The sequence below is a fragment of the Aythya fuligula genome, chromosome 3 (genome assembly GCF_009819795.1).
Source record: "Aythya fuligula isolate bAytFul2 chromosome 3, bAytFul2.pri, whole genome shotgun sequence".
Taxonomy (NCBI): domain Eukaryota; kingdom Metazoa; phylum Chordata; class Aves; order Anseriformes; family Anatidae; genus Aythya; species Aythya fuligula.
This window is the reverse complement of record NC_045561.1, coordinates 115,712,026-115,734,341: the sequence shown is the minus strand read 5'-3', so window position 1 is coordinate 115,734,341 and position 22,316 is coordinate 115,712,026. Positions and strand designations below refer to the sequence as shown.

Here is a 22,316-nt window from a genome sequence, read left to right as displayed (position 1 = left end):
AGCTGCTGCATGCATCTGGGTCTTCCCACCATCCTTGAACTACAGAAACAAACTTCTCAAGGCATGGGCTATCAAGTCTGAAAGTTATCAAGCATGGCTTGATTTTTTTTAAGTTGCTGGCTCACGTACAATGATTTGTTTGTCATTTTTTTAGGGGTGGGAACTTCTAGAGCAGAGAGTAGGATAAGCAAGGGCACATCCAGAGGAGATGGGGTAGCATGAGGGACTGGGAAGGTTCCCAAAGAAACAAGGACCAGATAACCTGAGAAATAAATACGAGGCTGGCAGGCATGCTGGTTATCCTGCCAGAGTCTGGACAACCTGAGAAAGATTAAGTGAACGTTTGTATCAGGAAGGACACTGAAACAGCTAAGAAGCATCAGTAGAAATGGAAATGTGATCCATTATGATGGTGTATGAAAGGTTGTATGCATTTAAGTTAAAATTTCATATACTACTATGCAATAAACTGTTAACTATACAACTAAGAAGCCGAAAAGAAAGCAGTGCTCATTCTTTTATTGACATGGACAAAAGACAACCAGGAAAGATGAAAAGGACAAAGTATTACGGAGGCACACGATGGCCATGCTGCTGTTGCAAGCTAGACAATTAAGTTGCACGCTGAAGGCAGAACAAAGACCCTGCAGGACCTAGGCAGCAGTCATTGCGTGTTCCCAGGTATTTCACATAACCCTGTGGCTTAACGTCTCTTACAAAAAGTGAAATGCTCTAAGATGGATTGCACCAAGATCAGGGGATTTGTGGTCAAAGCAGTTCCAAAGCAGTGCCTCCTGTCTCATTGGAAGACACCGAAGTGCAGAACAAAGCCAGCTGGGAAAGGCTTGGTTCATTGGCCCGTGCCTGCTCTGGCAGCAACCCCAAATTTTATATAAAGAGGCATGTTTGGGTCTAGGGCATCTGCTGGAGAAGAGAGACAGAAGGCAGTGGTGAGTGATCCTGCACCTCCTCTGCTGGTACCTCCTCCTGTGCCTTGTCCTAGACAGGCACCATCACCTCCTTCCCCTTTTCCACTTATTTTGCTTTCATTCCTCTTCAATCTAATGAGTATTCAGCACTCATTAAGCCCTCCCATCTCATTAGTGCAGTGAGTGTGGCAATGTGTGTGTGTCCTGCAGGACCACGGGTGGCTTGCAGGGATTGCAGGAGGTACCTGTCTTTGCTGACCTCCAAAGGGAGTGGAGAGAGACCCAGAAACATCCACTGTAGGCATTGCCTCTTGAGCTACATATCTTGCCCAATTTTCAGTCCCTTTTGGGCTGAGTTCAAGAGATAAATAAGTCCTTTTCTGACTTTCAGAAGGATGATGGTAGTAGATCCAGTCTCTGAACACTTTGTGAACTACAGCAGGGTTGAAAGTGAATAATTCATGGGTCTGTGATTGTTTCAGAGTAATCTGTCCTGTGCCGTACAGATCTGGAGTATCACTTATCAGTGCAAGAAGACCAATACCTCTAACAAAGACAGAATACCAGGACAATTTAAGTTGAAAGGGACTGTGGGGACTTCTTGTCTGAATCCCTGCTCAAAGAAGATGTGGTTAGGTTGGGTTAGAGGTCCATTTAGGAAGGTTTTATATGTCTCCACGGATGCAGTTTCCACTGCATTCTTCATTCAACTTCACTGTATTTTATAAGCCTCTGGGTTTTGTCATGCATGGCATGTTTTAAGAACTCCCCCAGTCAGGAGGGAGCAGGCCATGTGGTGAATTTTGGTCTTGTGGTCTCTGTTCCTTGCAGATAAGGACTTCACAGCTCAGCAGCGGCCATGAGGATCCTTTACCAGCTCCTGGCTGTCCTCTTCATGGTGCTGCAAGGGGTGGCAGGTAAGCTGTGACCTTGGCAGGCTGGAGAGCTGGGCCTACAGGAGTGCCAAGAGGTCCACCAAGGAGAAGCCCAAAGTCCTGTCCCTTGAGGAGGAACAGGCCCAGCACCAGGACAAGCCAAGGGCACCCAGCCCAAAGTAGCTCTGCAGAAATGGACCTGGGGAGACTCCTTGGAGATCTCCCCGAGCCCAAGGACATGGGGCTGGGCACCCTGCTGGGGAAGGGGGGAACCGGGGCACCCAAGGGTGCCCCCAGCCCCAGCCATGCTGCAATTCTGTAATTCTGAGATGTGAAGAGGAATTAGAGAGGAAAGTGCATCCACTTCTGCTCACCTGTGAGGTAAGCAACTATTCTTTTTTTTTGCCGTGCAGGTCAGCACTTCTTCCCTAGGCCAACCGACCCTTGTGTACTCCAAAATGGACTCTGCTTCCCGGGGATATGTCGGCGGCCATATTACTGGATTGGAACGTGCAGTAATGGAGGTTCCTGCTGTGTGAAGTACGTGAAAGTGCAAGGCATCCCCTCAGCAGTGACTGAGATCCTCCTGGTATTTTCTCCTGAGTGACATCTGAGAGGCACAGCTGCTGACACCATCTTCTCTCACTTCTCTGACACCAGCTTTGCTGGCACAGAGGGTCCTCGGGGGGCATTCACATGCCATGGCAGCTGATCTTGTGGTGCAGTGACATAAAGCAGAGAGATCCTCCTAAAATAACATTGCAGAAAACCTCCTGGTGGGTAACCTGAGACTGTCTCTTTTTCTCCATGCAGGGGATGGAGGCACTGATGACCACCTGGATTCTCCTTGGAAATCCTTTCCGCATCTACCTAGTGGCCTCTCAATCACACTGACCCCATCACTCCTAGTGGCACCAGATCTTGCTCCCACAACTTTCCTTTGCACTGAAGCAAACAACAGCATCTGCGAAAACATAAAGTTGGACCAGGCCTCACCACTGAAACCGTTTCTTTCCTCCCTTTAATAAAATTACTTCTGATGGCATTCATATGGTTGAACTTTGGCTGTGTTTGGTGGGAAAGGAGGGGATTTTTCCTAGGAACGCGTGGGCTACAAGCAGTAACACACAGGTGGGCTGGTGGCTTGTAGAGTCTGCGGAAAAGAGGCTGAGGTGAAACATCACTCTCTACGACTACATGAAAGGAGGCTGTAGTGAGGTCGGTGACAAGGGCATGAAGAAATCAGCTTCAAATTGTGTCAGGGGAGGTTTGGATTAGATATCAGGAAGAATTTCTTCACAGAAGGAGGGTTTAGGCACTGGAACAGGCTGCCCAGGGAAGTGGAGATGCCCCCATCCCTGGAGGCATTTAGGAGACATGGGGATGTAGTGTTTAGGAACATGCGTTAGTGGTGGACCTGGTGGTGGTGGGTGATGGTTGGACTTAAAGATCTTTAGGGTGTTTTCCAGCCTTAATGATTCTATGATCTAACACTTATGTCCTTCCACACCTGGGGGAAAAGTGAGGACATTTTATCCTCTGCCCCCCAGTGGCCACATCCCTAGAAGACTCCTGCAGTGACCATGGTCAGGAAAGAAACCTAATTTCTCTCTGTGCTGGGTGCTAGTGTACAATAAGTACACATTCCAGTAGTTTCAAAGCTGCTTTTTCAAGGCATTTTACTATTTTGGACAGAAACCTGTCAGAAACATGTTTCGTTCTTTCTGTCTGTTTTTCTCTGTCATCGTTGCCTACCACTGTAGAAAATGCCAAGGTATCTCCAGCTACTTTCTTCACTGAGCCTGGAGGCATTTGAGACATTTTGTTCCTGAGGAGACCTCATGGAAGTGAAATCCAGCAACATTTTGGATGACATCAGACCCCTGACAGGACACAAATTAGAAAAGAGGTACAAAGAGGGGACAAGGACACTAGCAAACACATTCCCACTGTGTGGTCCTTACTGCTGGCACAGTAGCACCAAAGGGCTGGACTCTGCTCCTAGCTTGATACCTTTAGCTGTCAAATCAAAGAGAAGATGGAGTGGGATCTGTCCATGGAGATTTTAACCTCATATTATGATTTCTCCCTGGTTAATCAAGATAACTACAGGATCATTAAATTCATTGTCTTGGTTAGATAGTTTTAGTGCACTGATCAAACCTTATAACCACATACATAATTGTTGCTGAGATGATCTAAACTTGTCTCAAAGCTTTATCTGTTAGCTATAATGCAGTACACCCATTACAGATGCACTTATAAATACAAAACACCACCTAAATACTGGCTATCCTCCACTGGGTGGATCTCCTTTGGTAGTACAACAGCTGGTAACAGCTTTTTCAGCTAATCTAGAGGAATCTGAATTTCTTTAAGGTACACTCCACAATTGCATCAAAATGCATTCCCCTCCTATGCAATGGTTATGCCTTATGGCAAGAATCCAGTTCAACACACATGAAGGAGGTTAAGGGATGCCATCACCACACAACTGAGGAATATTGCTTTGCCTGTACCTGAATACAATGACCTCAAGATGCCTGGAGCCTTCATTGCAATGCACAAACTGTCCTCTGGAGGTGAGGGGTGGAACAGCAGTCAGGTATTGGTGTAGCAGCGTTTGAAATGAGGTTTATAAAATATTTTAATATTTTTAATAATAATAATATTTCATTAAATAATTTATTAATGATTTCATTAAGTAAATTAATTAAAATTGATGCTATAAAAAGCCTCCTTAATATTTTCTACTTTTTTTTTTTTTTTTTTTTTTCACCAGAAAACTATTAGGAGCCAAGTTTGGAATTATCCCTTCATTTTACTCCTAACTGCTTCAGGTTGAGTAACAGTTACGGTTGGTAGGCAAGCTAACCACAAAGTCTTGGCAAGTTGTGAAGCAACTACATGTTATGCCATTTTCTTTCCCTCCATTTTCTTGCTTTATGGTCAGAAGCTCATAGACACACCGGGAATTGAACTATCGTTTTTTTATGCTGAAAAACAAAACAAAACAAAACAAAACAAAAAAAGCAGTTCATTTTCAAAAATATGTAGAAAATAAAAAGCTACCTCATTCATATCAGGATATGAATTTCAGGGAAATCATTTGTAGGCATATTTTCATGTGTATCTCTATGCACATATGTGTATTTATGTACACTTAAAAAATAGATATCAAAGTATTGAAAAAATGACCATATTCATAACTAAACTGAGGACTCAATAATAAGTTAAATATTTCAGTTTTGAGAATAAAGGATCTATCATCCATAGTGCCATTTGCAGATGGATTTTGGTCTATTAGATATACCTGTCATTCAAAATAGCAAATGTATCATAACCTATTATGATATAATGCAGGTGTCATATTAAAATGATACATAAACAATGTTTTGTTGACTGAATGGAGGTGCAAATTGAAATATGATATGAAAAAATATTTAGTATTGGTGTCTTTAGATAGCTGCTGGGTACGCCAAAGTCAACAAGTGACTTGGTGTGGTGGAAGATTAGTAAATAGGAAACGATCCACACACCTTAGAAATGGCTGATGCTCCTCAAGTCTGTTGTATGGATTGACAGATTGAGTTTGGATTGGATTTTGCTTTTGAATAGAACAATAAATGAAAGTAAATTTGAATGGGTGCTTGGAGGCCCAGCTGCACTTTCAGAACAGGGCCAATTTCAAAGATTGATAGGATTACTTATGGCCTTGCCTAATTGAGTTTGAATATCCACAGGTAACACGATACTATAAATTTGCTGGGACCGCATTCAAGTATTTGACAATCCTCATTTTGACAGGTTTTTAACTTTACATCTAACTGGAATTTCCCCAGATACAATTTGTGTCTGTTACCTCTCCTCACTGTGAACCTCAGATAAGAGTGTGGCTCCATCTTCTCCATAGCTACCATTAGGTAGTTATGAAAAAAATTAGATTGCCCTTTAACTTTTTCTCCAAGCTGAACACAGATGGGTCCCTCAGCCTCTCCTCGTAGTGCTGATCCCCCAGTACAAATTTTCCAGGTTTAAAAGAGAAAGAAATATTGGATGCACACTATAGGACCTGGTGGTGGTGTAGCCCACACTAGGCATTGCAGTACCTTTAGAGTACCTTTGGAGTACCTTTAAAGTAAAACATCTTGTTCGCTTTCCTCCTAGGGAATATAATTTGCTTGCATGAAAACCACTGTGCAACCTGACCCAGCATAATATCACAGAGGACCATCAGGGTATTACTTCAAAACTATACTAATGCAAATGAAAACTTCACTGTGGCTGCTTCTCTAGGAATGTCAGTGTTCACCTGTGAATAAACAAGCAAGACAGATGTTAGGAACTTAAAAATATATATATATAAATGAAGATGTGGAAACAAAGGAATAAACACAATTAAGCACTATACAAATCCAAGATATATTTTGGTTATTGTATGTGATTGTAGCTAGACTATTCCCAAAGGCTCTATGTTCTTATATTCTGTATTTGTGGAACAGAAAATAAACTAACGGGGAGAGCACACAGATGCTCTGTATTGCAGTGCCTTCTGTTGCTCCCAACCAGGAATGGTTCGACATATGTCCCAAGATGTTTGACACATACCACTGTGGTTTAACGCATCTTACACAAACCGGAGTGTCACAAGAAGTGTTGCATGCAGAACCTGGGATTTTCCAGGAGCAAATCGTCAGCAGGCTCAGATGCAAACCCTGCTTTTTGACTGGGAAGCGAGAAGCAACTCGTTTCTGGTTGGATTAGAAGTCACCAAAAAGATGAGTCCCATTTTGATTGGCTCGATGTACACTTGGTGGAAAGAAGAAGCAATCGTCACTACCTATAGCAGATATGTTATAAAAGAGGCTTTCATCCCCCAACTAAAGCCCCGTGGAGGGAAGGGACCAAGAAGAGCTTTTGTTTGGCCTTTGGGGTCATCTAGTACCTGGTAAGTTCTCAGTTCTTTTCAGTCTTTCTTTTAATATCTTCTGTTGTTATGTGGTTTTTTTTTGCTTTGTTGTTGTGTTTGTTTTTGGTTTTGTTTGTTTGTTTGTTCGTTTTTACAAACAAAACTCTGCTTTATTAACCTAAATTTATTAACCTAAATTTTTAAGTTACTAAAAATGTTAATCTACACAGTTACACAGGTTGAGTAAGCAGTTCAAATGTGAGCTAATATCTACTAGGCTTTAATAAAGATACTCTGCTTATTAACTTCTAGGAAAAAATGGGTCTAGGTCAAGTTGTTTTAAAGAGTTCTGTGGGCCAGAGAAGTTGCTGACTGCTTAGGCATAAACCAGAATATATTCAGTATCTATTTTAAGAACTTTATTTCATTTTCAGAATTAAGTTAACTTTATTTATTTCTCCTGATATTTTCAAATATTCAGAATTTGGAGTGGACTTCTGATACTAATTGCAAATCCCCTGTGGGCTACTCTCTGCCATTCTGTTTGCAGAAATACAATATTCCATCACAACCTCATTTCCCTGCCTTGCTTAAGAGAAAATAATTTGTGCTGGATCAGAATGCCAAGATATATGATTAAATACCTCCTTCCTATCCAGAAGCCCCTTCTAGGCTAACTTATCCCATTTTACAAATATTGGTTACATTAATCATTGACTGTTTTAATGAAATCTTTGCATGTTTGTTTTTTTAAAGTTTCAGTCATTCTAGAATAAAACTGGTGATTTTGAGCAAATAGCTTTTAGCTGCTATTTCTTGATAAGTTTTAAAGTTGCAAAATGAATGTTTCTTCTTGTAATTTTTAAGCTTGTCTGTAGGATCACCTCTTTCTGCTCAGCGTTGTTTATTTATTAGATAAAACATTTAACCAAACCTAAGGTCACGTCTGCATTTTGGCTAAGGACTATTTGCAAAATTTGAGAGGAAATCTGAATTATAATAATTAAATAATCACATATCCCAAAAGCATGTTGCCCCACACATCTTTCCTTTTCCCAGAAATGCTCACACAGGAGACTTGAGGCCACATAGATATTACTGGGTATGTTTGAAAGTTTGAAGAAAAAGTAATATAAGTGCCATTTTGATTAATACAATGTTTGTGCAGTTCAGAGGACAGTAGGTTTGAGGGCTGTCTGTCACACCTTTCTCGGTCCTCTTCCTTATAGTGGCTCAGCAGATCTGCAGCCATGAGGATCCTTTACCTGCTCTTCTCTCTCCTTTTCCTGGTGCTCCAGGTTTCTCCAGGTAAGATGAAAAAGGAAAAAAAAGGATGCTAGGAAGGGATTTTTGTGCACCTGAAGCAAGCTCCCTGGTGCATTTTAAGCACTATTAGTTAAAATTACTAGAAACCCAACAGGAGTTAATCAAATACTCAGCTTCGTGCCTGTGCTGTCCACATCCCCTCTGAAAACTCTTTCCAGGTTTGAGAAATGATGATTGCTGACAAAAACAACAATAACAATTCCTTCTTGCTGGTGTCTTCCTAAAATGTTTGTGCTAAATGTTCTGGAGTTAGACACTTGATATTCTGTGCTGGCCATGGTTTTTGAACAACAAAGTGGTGCATATGTGGGCAAAAATGAAGACTGGCCATCTATTTTTGGATAGGAACCGGTAGTGAAGCCTCTGAGGCATGTCTCTGTTCCCTAAGGCAAAGGACAAGGAGCCAGGAGGTCTGTGTCTTTCCCAGCCTGTGCTTTAATGCTGGAATATCTGCCTCCATGACCAAGATACAGGGCTGGGACTGTGGGAGACCTACCCCTGAGTGTTCAGCAATGCCACATAGGCATTTGTCAGTATGACCTCCTTCCTTAAAATGCTGTCACTGGAATGCAGAAGAGTCCATGTAAAAATGGACACATGGAAGGACATGGGGAAGGATTTGTAAATCTGCTTTGAGAGCTCTTACCTGTCCTTTCCACACAGCCAAATCTGGGCATCTGTCCTTAAGGGCAGTTATTGGTGAAAGCAGCTCAAAGAATGGGAAGTCCTGCTGGCACCAAGACTGCATTCGCCCTGCCCTGCAGAATTGGAGGGAAGTAACTTTGTTCTTGTTGTTGCAGGATTGTCTTTGCCCCAGCGGGACATGTTTCTGTGTAGGAAAGGCTCCTGCCACTTCGGAAGATGTCCCTTCCACCTGACCAGAGTTGGAAGCTGCTTTGGGTTCCGCTCCTGCTGCAAATCGTGAGTTTGACGTCCAGTGAGGTTCATCCAAAGCAGACAAACATGTTGCCCATGTCTTTAAACCCAAAGTGCCATTGAATGTTCAGTTTGGACATAAGAAAAAAAATAATATGTCATGAGGACTGTCTGGTCTTGAAGTAGGTTTCTAACAGAGCTCTGTGGTGCTCTTTCTCCTGAGATGTGCTCCATGATGTGCCTCAGCAAGAAGGGCAAAGTATAGTCAGAGATGTCAACCACGTGCTGCCCCAGCTTGCTTTGACCCCTTTATAGCTCCTATGATGGAGCAAAATATCAGGGTTTAATATTTTCAGAGCTGGGTTGTTGTGGTGCTTGGGGAACAAATAGGAATTCAGTTTTACTGCAGGGTGAACAGAGATCTGAGTGTTATCAGATGTGTGCAGAAAAAAATGCAACTATGTCATAAAAAGAAAATCTCAGACAAAAGATAACATATTCTTTTTTCACTCGGGAATGAACGCGTTCACCCCAATATCAAGGGACAGCAATTTAATTCTCTGCTTTTCCTGGAGCAATAGGAAAGCACCGCTCCCACTCACAGGTGTGAGAGCACAAGGCTGCCCCAGCCTGACTTGCACCTGGCATTAGGTATTTGGGAATGTATATACCCAGGAGGAAAATATGCACGGACTGCGATTAAGTAAGGAAGGAATGCAAATACATTTTTTTTTCTCTCTTTGTGCAGGCCATGGGATGTATAGAAACTTTGTGGACTGTTCATTCAAGAGCTATGAAAATTTCTTCCAGGAACTTTCTCTGAATCCCCTTCCTGCTACAACCAGTGGATCCTGCTACAACAAAGTCTCGAGCACTTCTTGTTTTTAATGCAAAAAGCTTTATGATATAGAGCAAATCCAAAGGTATTCTGCATTGCCTTGCCTCCTTTTGAATAAATTGCCATTGCGTAGCATTCACATTGCTGAAACGTGGGTGTCTGTTGCATGGGCTGAGGGTGACAACTGTACCTGGGTTTTGATACACAAACCCCAAAGGTTAGCAATTTACAGTATGCCAACTGCTCCTTATTTTTTTTATTATTATTTTTTGTATTTTTTTCTGAGGAATGTAGCTGTCAAGGGCCAGACGGACAGACTGAATTCTTTAGCCTTAAGTAGAGAGAGAAACTGGCTGGAAGAACTCAGCTTCCCTTTGTGGGAAGGTACTCAGAAGCCAAAATTCTTCAAAACAAACAAAATAAAGCAAAACAAAACCAACAAAAACATGCAGAAACCCTTTCTTTTCTTTTGGGAAAGAGGAATAGAAATAACTAAAAAAAAAATAACAAGAGACATCCATCATGTATTAAAACGTCAGCACATGGGACTCAGTGCTGTGGCTGCTGGAAGCTGCCTGTGAGCATCCCTAGAAAGATGTAGGGCTATTTTTTTATTTTTTATTTAATAATACAACAGGTTCAGACACTTCTTTGCTCTCCAGAAGTTGTTTGTCTTGCATTTTCACAGCAAAAGGTGTAAGTTTTGCCTTTTATTTTTCACCTGTCCCTCTGAGAAGATGCATAAAAGCCAATAGCTGGAAAGTTATAGCTTTTTCCTGTCTCTCTTCATTATTTCCTCTGCCACCCCATGACACACTGCCTCCAGTTCTCAGTTGGGATACACACATTTCTGACACACTGCTTGGGAGATGATTTTGTTTGTGTGCCAAAATCACAGCACTTATATGTCCCATGACTTTCTTTGCACTTCTTAGGTGGGAACAATCATATCCTCAGGCGTCCCATCCGACTTCTAATCCTCTGTGGTATAATTTCTTATGTAGTGATATAAAAACTCATATCCTGTTTGGATTTTTTCCCCATCATTTCTGTATTGTAGCCAAAGGCTGGGGCTGTCATGCCAAATTCGGGTAGCATGGTGACTAGGGCAACTCTTAAATAGGACAAGGATTCCTTTCTCCTTTTTCCCCATTGGCCTTGCGACACATGCTAGGAAGCAAGTATGGGAAGTGAAAAGAAGCAACACCCCTCAAAAAATATCATAAAATAAAATAAAATAAAATAAAATAAAATAAAATAAAATAAAATAAAATAAAATAAAATAAAATAAAATAAAATAAAATAAAATAAAATAAAATAAAATAAAATAAAACAAAATAAAATAAAATAAAATATTCCATGAGAGCAGAGCAGAGGGGGAGAATCCCCTCCGTCGCCCTGCTGGCCACACTGCTGCAGCCCAGGGGTGGGTGGTGTGGTGTGCTGTGAGCACACGGTGCAAGCTCATGACATAATTAAGAGAAAAGAGTAAAATATAGCAGCCCTGGGGTTGAAAGCAAGCCCAGCACTCTGAATTAACATAGCGAAAAGATGCCAGAACAGAGAGAAAGCCATGAAACTGTGTCTAAAAGTATCAGGGTGATTTCAGGATAACTCATAAGTTTTGCTGGGAAATGCAAGAGTGGAAAAGAATTATCTAACTAAAAACAAACAAACAAAAAACAGTTTTTACTATTTAACCAGCAGATAAGCAGAATAATGCTTATTTAAATGCTTACATTCCCTCGAGCAGCACCACTCCACAAGGTAACCTTCTGTGGTTAGGTCTGTGGACGAAGCACACACCATGAACATGAAGGACAAGAATTGTGGTTATTTCACAACACAGGAGAAGTTGGTGGGCAGCCAGGCACTAGCTGTCAAGGTTTCCCTTAAGTTCAATTCAAGCAGAAACTTCTTTTTGGTGACTTTTCAAGCCTCAACCTCCACCTTGACACAAGTCTGCTTTTTGAGTGTGGTAGGAATGCAGACATATCATTAAGAACAACATATAGATGCAGTTGTTTCCCGTCCTGACGAGACTGAAAGTCCCTCCTAGGGAAAGTCCCAAACCCTAGTGCCCCCAAGTGCAGGATTGCCATCTCAGGAAAAATGCAGGTAATGATCTCAACCCTTTATGAGGTTCAGCTGTCTGTTTTCAAAGCCAGGATTCACATGGAGCTGCTACCTGGCATTGAATCACACTGCTGCATGAGAAGCAGCTGTGATAAGCAGGACCGTCTCAAACACCACTGGAGAAATTCTTTTAAGCTTGAGCCCTTTGCTTCGTCCCTTGCTTGACAGGAGATTTACATTAAGGGTGAGGAGGAAATCCTTCACTCAGGGGGTGGTGAGGCACTGGCACAGGTTGCCCAGAGAGGTTGTGGATGCCCCATCCCTGGAGGTGTTTGAGGCCAGGTTAGGTGAGGCTGTGAGCAACCTGATTGAGTGTGTGGTGTCCCTGTCTATGGCAGGGGGTTGGATCTGGCTGATCTTTAAGGTCCCTTTCAACCCCAGCCATTCTAAGATTTTATGATTGTATGATATTCCCTCCAAGAACAATAAAGGACACCTTGTGGGCTGCCTGGAGGATCAGACCTCTCCGGAAGGGATGTGGGGTTGAGAGAAGGATGGGTTGAGAGAAGCATGGGGACACCCGTGCCCAGCAGCACCAGCACAGGGCTCCCGCTCTCCCTCCCCTTCCTCACCCGCAGCAAACAGCCTGGCCCCACAGGGACTGCCAGCCCCGGCGTCCCCACGGCGCTGGTGGGGAACAGCAGCCCTGGGCACCCTCTGGCACAAGGACACGCTCACGCTTCCCACCAGCTGCAATGCCAAACTGCACGTCTTTATTCGAGCGGGGAAAAGCAGCCTCTGGCCAAACCACAGCAGGCCTGGGGCAGGATGTCAGGAGCTGTTTCCAGGAGCGAGAAGCGAGGGAGACATCCTGCTCACAGCATTCAGGGCATCAACCAAATATCCTGTACAGAGAAAACAGAAAGCTTATCACCTCCTTGAAACTTCTTCCTTTTGTCTCTCTCCTACCTTCTCTCCAAGGACAAACAAGTCTTGAGACTCAAGAGTCAAATGCCCAGAGGTGAACTCATGGCCTTACTGCTGATGGCTTCAAACTGTGCCCTCCTTAGTGCTGGTTGCCCTGACTCTGAGTCTTTGCAGAAGCATCAAGAACAGGACTGTGTCCTTCACCATCCCCAAGGGGCAACCATAACCCTTTGCCAGCAAGGTGGAGTCCTCTGCAAAGGCTGGGCAAGCCTTGTGGGGCTGAGCAGAATGGGGAGGTGCTGGCTAAGCTTAGGGTCCTTCAGCCCCACACAGACTGCAGGGATGGGAAGGGAAGAGGACATCAGGAGCCATTTCCAGGAGTGAGAAGCAAGGGGGACATCCTGCTTTGAAAGTCCAGCTGTTCAACCAAACAGTCTGCAGAAAGAAAACACACTTTGAAGTCACCTGCTTTTTTGTTTCCCGTCTTTTTTTTTTAATCTCCCAGTGCGTATCACTTCTGGATAACAATGGCAATGATGTTTCAAGACTAATCCCGATGGAGATAATCAGTTTGTATGGCAGATGGCTCGTTTGCAACCTTGTTTACAAGGATTTGCAGAGACATCAGGTCCTGTGCATCATGCTACCAATTGGACAGCCTTCATTCTTTTCTTTCATTTCTTTCTGAAAGCCCCCAGGTCAGGCAGCCCCATGGAGCTGAGGGGAATGGGGAAGGTGCTGTCTGACCTATGGTTCCTCCTGCTCCTCACAGGGCACCTTCTCCTTTCCTAGATCCTTCCACCTCCCCTGGCTTCTGCCCTGGAGTGTGTATAGCACAAAGCCAGTAGCGAGGCTTGGGGCTTAAACACAACAGCAGCTATTTCTGCTATCACAGTTGTAGCCCAACTTCATCTCCAATCCCAAAGCTTACTTTTTGCAGCAAAAGAAAAATCTTGAACATTTTCCTGAGATAATAAAGGGGAAAGAGCACTTCAGAAATCCACAGAAGCCCTTTTCTCGATGACATTGCTCCTTGTTTCGTGGAGCCAAGGAGGATCCTGCACAGAGCAAAAGTTAAAGAAAATGAGCATGAGATACCTATAAAAATTGTGTGTGGCTCTAGAGGGGCTGATACTGCCCATGGATCTCAGCCAACCATGTGCACAAAGCACCAAACCCCAAATCCCAGCCATTCATCAGAACCATCCCCTCCTAATCTTTACCCATCTCTGGCAAATCACTTCCCAAGGACACAGAGAACCCCATTCATGCGAGTTCACACCTCACCCCAACTGCCCTCTTCTCACCTGCAGCACCTTGGACCAAGAGGAGGATGAAAGGGAAGAGCAGGTACAGGATCCGCATGGTTTGCGCCTGTCCCAGGTCTTCACAGAGATGCAGAGGGGAGACACCAAGGCAACTAAGAAAGGGCATGGAGAAGGGGTCTTGGAATTAGAAGATCTTTAAGGTCCCTTCCAACCCATTCTGTGATTCTACGATTCCTCACAGTTCTTCCCGGTGTTTTCCCCAAAACACAGACTAGAAGACTTATGTTTAATTGATGATATTTTATTCAAAACAGCATCTACTGAAACTCAGATTATAAGGAAAGAAAAATTACTTTTAATATCTATAGTCCCTCAGGACTTTCACAGGGCATGTTTGTCTCCTGAGCAGAATTAAACAATTTTCCTGCAGTACAGAATCAAAGTGTGACATGAGATACACTTTCTAGCACAGTCAGCAGGTCAGAAGTACCACTAGTGCATTTCTTCTCTCACTTCTGTCTCTTCTTAAACAAATGCCAAAGCAAAGATGGTTTGCACATCAGGAGATGCTTGTGTCAATTGTCAATGCAATTCCTGTAGTTGGGTCAATAAAAAATCCAGGCTCTGGAACTCAGAGAAAAGTTTGCACCTGGAGATGCCACGCTATATGAAGGGCTAGTTGGTGCTATACACCTCAAGCAGTCCAAAGCTGGCCACTGAAACCACCCTGCCCTATCACCTCTGCTTCCCCAGGCTCAGGAAGATCATCCCAGCTCAGTTAGGGACTGCAAAACTTCAACTCATGTTCATTCCCAGGTTTCTCAGCAATAAGAAGACTCCCCAGCCTCATATTTACTGCTATTGCTCTCTGCAGCCGAGCCCCAGGGAGGAGCAAGAAGGCAGGAAATTCTTGATGACCGACACAGTAACACCATTCAATCTTTTGAGCTGACTGAAGCCTGAAAGGATGGAAAATATATTTTGCTACCTGAACTTTTTCCAGTAAAGTCCCTGCTCCAGAACAGAAGGTGTTGGGTGTCTCCTCCAGCATCAAGGCACCTTACCAGTCTCCCTTTCAGTTAGGAAACCCCAGCTCCAGCTTCCACATGCTCTGGGCTCCAATACTCATATGACTGTTTATTTTCCTTCCCAGCCTCCACCAGTTCTCATTTATATTCACAGATTCTTCCAACAGTTTGCAATTTAGATGCTTCCAGGAAGATGGATTTGCACAGAGAGGCTGAATGGCGTCTTTCCTGAAAGAGGCCCTGGAATTACTTACCTGATGATGGGTTTGGTTCACCAGGAATTACATGCATCCAAGGAGTACTGCTTTGTCCCAGACCCCCTGGTTTTATACCAGATGGGAGTTGGGCTTTTTTCTGCTGCTGCCTCTGTCCTTGGCCAATCAGCCAGTTAAACCGTGGGCATGGTGGGATCGTTCCTCATCCCTCCCTACTGCTAAGGTGCCTGCTGGGGGCAATCAACATTGCAACAGCAATCTTCACCGTTATCCTCATGCAACACCTCTTGTGACACTCCGGTGCACAGCAGACACATGGGCTGTAGTGGTTTGTTGATTTTTTTTCAGGATGTACAAAGCAATTGGTTGGTGCAGACAGCAAGCAGCAGTCTGATCCCAGAAGAAAAAAATCCTTCTTTGCCTCCTTCCATCTGCTTAAACACATCAGCTTGTATGTGATGTGCAAGAACATGCAGACTATTGAAAATCCTCTCACCTGCAGGCATTGCAAGAACACTTTCATCTGTGACAAGATGTCTGTGCACCTGACGTGCCAAACTTTCTGTCTAGTTACTATTCAAATAGAGAGTTACACCAGGATATGTGATAAGGTCAGTAAACTGATCAACCCCATCCATCTGCATCTGTTCCTAGCCCATTCCTGGTGAATAAACCACTGATATAGCCATGGCTTCTGCAGCCACACCATGGGACAAGTGGCAGTCCTTGCACGGAAGGAGGGAGCTGTGCTGCATGTTCAACTCAGTGATTGCCTCTCAAGGTGTTTGGAAGAGCTTTTCTGGTCTCCTGAGTCCAAGGGTATACCTGTTGGGAGTTTTGGTGGGAGAGGTTGGTCTCTGGGTCTTTTCTCTTTGCACACCACAGAGATGCCAAGTCATAGAGGCAGAATAACTGTAAGGGTGTATAGAGGGGAGTGTCAGTTCCTCCATGGGTAATCATCGAGGCCTTTTCCAATGCAACAAGGGATAATAAGAAAGGGAGGCAGTTGGTTACAGTTGCGGTTGAGGTTGGGAGAAACCTCTGGAGGTTCCTTTCTGCTACAGCAGCCCTCCCCCTAAACAGGGTGCCCAGCCCCACAGCTCTGGGCTCCGGGAGCTCTCCCAGGAGCAGCCCCTGGCCCCTTATGGGACAGCCTGTGCCAGGGCTCCGGCACCCCTGGGCCCAGCAGTGCTGCCTGAGGGGCAGGGGGAGCCGCCGGGGCGCCAGGCTGGGCCCGGGGCCTCTGGGCCTGGCCGTGGGCACCGCTGAGCAGAGCCCGGCTCCAGCCTCTCCGCACCTCCCTGCGGGTACTGACGGCCATGGGGGAGCTCCCCCGGAGCCTCCTCTGCTCCAGGCCCAGCAGCCCCAGCTCTCGCAGCCTCTCCTCACAGCACGGGGCCTCTGGGCATGGCAGCAACTTGGTGGTCGTCCATTGAACATGCTTTGTTATTCCTAGGTCTCTCTGGTGCTGAGAATGTGGGAACATTCATTCCAGCAGAGTTATCTGATGGAGGACTTCTAAGCTGAGGGGCAATCACCAGAAACAACCCTCCCAGCCACACTAATTGGTGGGCTAATGAGCTACAGGCACCACTTCCAGAAAGGCTGAACCTTATTGCTGATAAGGTGTGAGCCAAGGGTCCCTGGGCAAGGGAGAGTGTAGAATCACAGAATCATTAAGGTTGGAAGAGACCTCCAAGATCATCTGCTCCAAAGGGCTTGGTGCTGGGGCCGGTCCTCTTAAATATTTTCATCGATGATCTGGACGAGGGCATCGAGTGCACCCTCAGTAAGTTCGCAGATGACACCAAGCTATGTGCGTGTGTCGATCTGCTTGAGGGTAGGAAGGCTCTGCAGGAGGATCTGGATAGGCTGCACCGATGGGCTGAGGTCAACTGCATGAAGTTCAACAAGGCCAAGTGCCGGGTCCTGCACCTGGGGTGCAATAACCCCAAGCAGAGCTACAGGCTGGGAGATGAGTGGTTGGAGAGCTGCCAGGCAGAGAAGGACCTGGGAGTGATGGTTGATAGTCGGCTGAATATGAGCCAGCAGTGTGCTCAGGTGGCCAAGAAGGCCAACAGCATCCTGGCTTGCATAAGAAACAGTGTGACCAGCAGGGCTAGGGAGGTGATCATCCTCCTGTACTTGGCTCTGGTGAGGCCGCACCTCGAGTACTGTGTTCAGTTTTGGGACCCTCGCTACAAGAAGGACATTGAGGTGCTTGAGCAGGTCCAGAGAAGGGCGACGAAGCTGGTGAGGGGCCTGGAGAACAAGTCCTACGAGGAGCGGCTGAGGGAGCTGGGATTGTTCAGCCTGGAGAAAAGGAGGCTCAGGGGCGACCTTATTGCTCTCTACAGATACCTTAAAGGAGGCTGTAGCGAGGTGGGGGTTGGACTGTTCTCCCATGTGCCTGGTGACAGGACGAGGGGAAATGGTGCTTAAGTTGCACCAGGGGAGTTTTAGGTTAGATGTTATGAAGAACTTCTTTACTGAAAGGGTTGTTAGACATTGGAACAGGCTGCCCAGGAAAGTGGTGGAGTCACCATCCCTGGAAGTCTTTAAAAGACGTTTAGATGTAGAGCTTAGGGATATGGTTTAGTGGGGACTGTTAGTGTTAGGTCAGAGGTTGGACTCGAAGATCTTGAGGTCTCTTCCAACCTAGAAATTCTGTGATTCTGTGATTCTGTGAAATGTCCCCCTACCACCAATGTCACCACTAACCCATTTCCCCAAGCACCACGTCCAACCTCTCCTTGAACACCCCCAGGGACAGTGACTCCACCACCTCCCTGGGCAACCTGTCCCAACGCCTGACTGCTCTTTCTGAGCAGAAATGTCTCCTCATTTCCAACCTGAACCTCCCCTGGCACAACTTGAGGCCATTCCCTCTGGTCCTGTCACTGGTTACCTGTGAGAAGAGGCCGACCCCCAGCTCCCCACCCCTTCCTTTCAGGCAGTTGCAGAGAGCAATAAGGTCTGCCCTGAGCCTCCTCTTCTCCAGCCCAAACACCCCCAGTGCCCTGATCTGCTCCTCACAGGACTTGTGCTCCAGGCCCTTCCCCAGCTCCATAGCCCTGCTCTGGACATGCTCCAGGGCCTCAAAAGTTCCAGGACCTCCAGTGCAGAAACCACAGAGCTCTGCAAAGCCATGGGGTGTGCAAGGGAAGGGGGAGCAGGAGGAACAAAGGGAGGATATGGAGAAAAGGGTATACATGTAAAAGGGCCGGTTATGTGTAAAATGGGTCCGGTCAATGCGCTTGTCTGGCCTAACCCTGCTCCTGATAACCACACTCTGTCCAATCTTATATTTCCTCATTAAATCTTTTATTAACTGTCTGCTTATTTGCACTGCCTCTCCCATGTGTGTGTGTGTGCTGAAGGACTGCGTGAGGAGCTACGTCTGAGACCTAGAGGGTGTGCATAAGTGAACTTAGAGCTGGCTGCTGGAGTCAGGCTGCTCGTGCAGGCCCTGAGGTTACTTTGGTGCCAGCTGCTAGAGCCAGCAGGGTCCTGGCATAAGCGGGTGAGTAGATTACCCGTGAAGCAGATTAGGGGTCTAGGCAGGTTCTGGATGGGCAGAGGGGCCATGTCCATCAGAAGACCCAGAAGACACAGTTTTGCTAGGACAGCTTCCTAAATAGTAGATTAAGTTCCTTTTTGTGGTATGGCAGCAGTTTGGTGCCAGTTTCCAAAGACAAAGGACGCAGTGTGTGTGTCCAAAGATGTGTCCAGCAAACCACAGCAGCCTCTTTCACAAAGTGGGATGACACAAGCCCCAGGGCTGAAGGCCTGGGAATCCTCCTCAAAGCTGTCAGAGGAGGAAAGCGATTCCTTGTCCTCTCTGGCAGGGGGAGAAAAAAGTACTCCTTGGCCAGACATCCTGAGGTGCTAGCAGCCTCTCCCGCAGGCTGCTGTGGGATGGTGGTGAGTATCTCCCAGCCAGGTGCCATGAACATTGCCCCCAGATTCCCATTGGAAAATTTCCCTTGGCTATTGAAGAAAGGGGAGGACAGGCAGCCCCAGGGCATGGGAACACCCAGGCCACTGAAAGGGGGGTGGAAGCCTCCAAATCAGCACCAATAAGGTTGAGGGTGAATTTTCAGAGCTCACACATACATGGGCAAACAAGAATGTGCAGTCAGATCCATCCTCTTGGAGCACAGTCCACATCCCCTTGGGCAGAGACAGCACCACCATAGCATACAAGATCACTTTAGCACCAAGCAGCAGGACTGTGAGTCCTTGGCACTCGTGGAAACATGGGTTGAGCACTCATCCAATGAAGAAACTACTGCCCACCACAGAAAGGGACTGAGGTGGAAGTACACTGCCCAATTCTGCTTGCAGCCAGTACTGTTGGTGCCCGTGGCTGCCTGGGACAAGGGACACCCATGCTCAGCAGTACCAGCACAGGGCTCCTGCTCACCTTCCCCTTCCTCACCCGCAGCAAACAGCCTGGACCCACAGGGACTGCCAGCCCTGGCGTCCTCACGGCGCTGGTGGGGAACAGCAGCCCTGGGCACCCTCTGGCACAATGACACGCTCACGCTTCCCACCAGCTGCAATGCCAAACTGCACGCCTTTATTTGAGCAGGGAAAAGCAGCCTCTGGCCAAACCACAGCAGGCCCATGGAACAGGACGTCAGGAGCTGTTTCCAGGAGCAAGAAGTGAGGGAGACATCCTGCTCACAGCATTCAGGGCATCAACCCCATGTCCTGTACAGAGAAAGCAGAAGGATGGCACCAGCTTGAAACTTCTCCCTTTTGTCTCTCTCCCACTCTCTCTCACCTCCTCTCCAAGGACAAACGAGTCTTGAGACTCAGGAGTCAAATGCCCAGAGGCGAACTCATGGCCTTACTGCTGATGGCTTCAAACTGTGCCCTCCTTAGTGCTGGTAGCCCTGACTCTGAGTCTTTGCAGAAGCATGAGGAACAGGACTGTGTCCTTCACCATCTCCAAGGGGCAACCATAACCCTTTACCAGCATGGGAGAGTCCTCTGCAAAGGCTGGGCAAGCCTTGTGGGGCTGAGCAGAATGGGGCGGTGCTGGCTAAGCTTAGGGTCCTTCAGCCCCACACAGGGCTGCACCCACACATCCAAATCCAAATGCCCATCCTTTCTGGGCCTCTCCTGCGGAGCACATTCTGATGCTAATGGGTATGTGTGGAACAGGAAAAGTACCATAAGAATCATTTAAACAGACAAAGGAGGAATCCATTTCTACAGCCAGATCCTTACCTGCTGCAGCAAGGAACGATAAGTGAACATCTCCCATTACGTCTTTCAGGGAAGCGGCAGCCCCCTGGACGACAGACCCCACCTCTGATGCTGCAGAGGGCAGAATTCCCTGCTGCAATAGAAAGACGTGCACAGAGAAGCTATTGTAAAGGTAATTGCAACACAGAGCAGAGCACTGGCACACCTTGCCCCAAGTGGTTCTGGAGTCAACCTGCTTGAAAAACTTCAAAAGCCACTTGGAGAGACTCGACACAAGGAGGTTTTGGGAAATAAAGCTGAGACACCAGGCTTCAACAAGGGACCATTTTCTGTGCCAACCATTCCACCAAGCCAACATCCCCCTTTGGCTCTCTCCAAAGGCAAAAAGATCCCTTTGAAGGGCAGAGCCGTGCTAACCTCTGCCTTGTTGATGGGAGCCCTTTCAGAGACAAGCGCAGAGCAGCAGCTGGACACAGGCTTGTAGCCTGCATCCAAACCCCATCCTGACCACACAATAAGCCGGGCCTTTCTTCCTCAGCTCTTTCTGCACCCCACTTCCATGTCCTCTTGCAAAGACACTCAGAAAGCTTCCTTTCAAAAGTCCCTCCTAACCTTTGCATCACTCCAACAAGTGGCATTGCTTCCCTGGACACAGAGGACCACACTGCCACAGGTCAACACCTCAGCCCATCTCCCTCCTTCCCCTCTCACCTGCAGTGCCCTGGAGAAAGAGGAGGAAGAAGGGGAAGAGCAGGAACAGGATCTTCATGGCTGATGCCCGGAGCAGGTCTTCACGGGGCTGCTGCAGAGAAGACAAACCAAGGTGACAAGGACCTGGGGGAGAAGCCCAGGTGGTGCTGCAGCAGCCTGGGCACAACTTTGGGGAAACCAAATAGGAACTACATCCAGCTACAGGAAAAAGATGTTTTCTCACTGTTTTTCTTCAGAAGAGTTCTGAGGTGTGCACCTACCTGATGCAGGTCCTGGTGCTCAGGCACAAAGAGAGCCAAGAGGAATCCCTCGTGTCCACGTGCCCATGCGGCCAGAGAGTGCTGCTTTGCCCTACACGTGAGGGTTTTATCCGCTGCTGGTGGGTGGGAGCTGGGCTTCCTCCTGCTGCCGCCTCTGCCCTTGGCCAATCAGCCAGTGACCCATGGGCATGGTGGGGTTGCTCCTTCTCCCTCCTGGCTGTTGGGGTGCCTGCTGGGGCTGTTGCAATTGTCACCGTTATCCTCACGCAACACAGCTTGTGACACCCGGGGGCACAGCACAGAAGGCTTCCCTCAGGCGTCCTCACATATTCTTGGTGATATGACATGTTGGTGTCCTGTGGCAAGGGCTTGGAAGTGGGGGGATGCAGGGCTGGGCTCTGAGAGAAGAGCCCCTCAGCTGCCCCATGTCGGCCAAGAGCCAGCTCCAGCCGACTCCAAAAGGGACCTGCTGGTGGCCAGAGCTGAGGAAATGAGCGACACTGGTTGTGCCTCCGTCATGGCATGGAATCATTGAATCATTTGGGTTGGAAAAGACCTCTGAGATCATCAAGTCCAACCCAGAAATGAGCACTGCCAAATCCACCATTAAACCATAGAATGACAGAATCATTAAGGTTGGAAAAGCCCTCCAAGATCATCTGGTCCAACTATCCCCCTACCACCATCATCACCACTGAACCATGTCCCCAAGCAAAACATCAAACCTTTGCTTGAACACCCCCAGGGACAGTGACTCCACCACCTCCCTGGGCAACCCGTCCCAACACCTGACTGCTCTTTCTCAGCAGAAATGTCTCCTCATTTCCAACATGAACCTCCCCTGGCACAAGATGAGGCCAT

The 22,316-nt window shown here is 46.6% G+C and overlaps 3 protein-coding genes and 1 long non-coding RNA gene across 4 annotated transcripts; 2 read left to right on the top strand and 2 right to left on the bottom strand.

The window, feature by feature from the left end:
- Positions 1–932: 932 nt before the first annotated feature.
- LOC116488059 (gallinacin-7-like) lies at positions 933–2,830 on the top strand. Its single transcript, XM_032185357.1, has 4 exons — positions 933–950; positions 1,761–1,846; positions 2,218–2,344; positions 2,618–2,830. The coding sequence occupies exons 2-4, from the start codon at positions 1,789–1,791 to the stop codon at positions 2,631–2,633; spliced, it is 201 nt and encodes a 66-aa protein (XP_032041248.1). The 5' UTR covers positions 933–950; positions 1,761–1,788; the 3' UTR covers positions 2,634–2,830.
- Positions 2,831–6,696: 3,866 nt separating this feature from the next.
- LOC116487909 (antimicrobial peptide THP2-like) lies at positions 6,697–9,892 on the top strand. The gene is given in 4 exon segments (XM_032185140.1): positions 6,697–6,752; positions 7,943–8,021; positions 8,840–8,964; positions 9,664–9,892. Coding segments are annotated over 3 exon segments (345 nt in total). The 5' UTR covers positions 6,697–6,752; positions 7,943–7,963; the 3' UTR covers positions 9,826–9,892.
- A 2,766-nt stretch (positions 9,893–12,658) lies between these two features.
- On the bottom strand, positions 12,659–14,121 carry LOC116488029 (ostricacin-2-like). Its single transcript, XM_032185313.1, has 3 exons — positions 14,064–14,121; positions 13,688–13,814; positions 12,659–12,734 (listed from the first exon to the last, which is right to left on the bottom strand). The coding sequence occupies exons 1-3, from the start codon at positions 14,119–14,121 to the stop codon at positions 12,722–12,724; spliced, it is 198 nt and encodes a 65-aa protein (XP_032041204.1). The 3' UTR covers positions 12,659–12,721.
- A 5,706-nt stretch (positions 14,122–19,827) lies between these two features.
- LOC116488030 lies at positions 19,828–20,568 on the bottom strand. The gene is made up of 2 exons (XR_004253126.1): positions 20,506–20,568; positions 19,828–19,983 (listed from the first exon to the last, which is right to left on the bottom strand). It is a non-coding gene; the product is annotated as an uncharacterized LOC116488030 (long non-coding RNA).
- Positions 20,569–22,316: the final 1,748 nt, after the last annotated feature.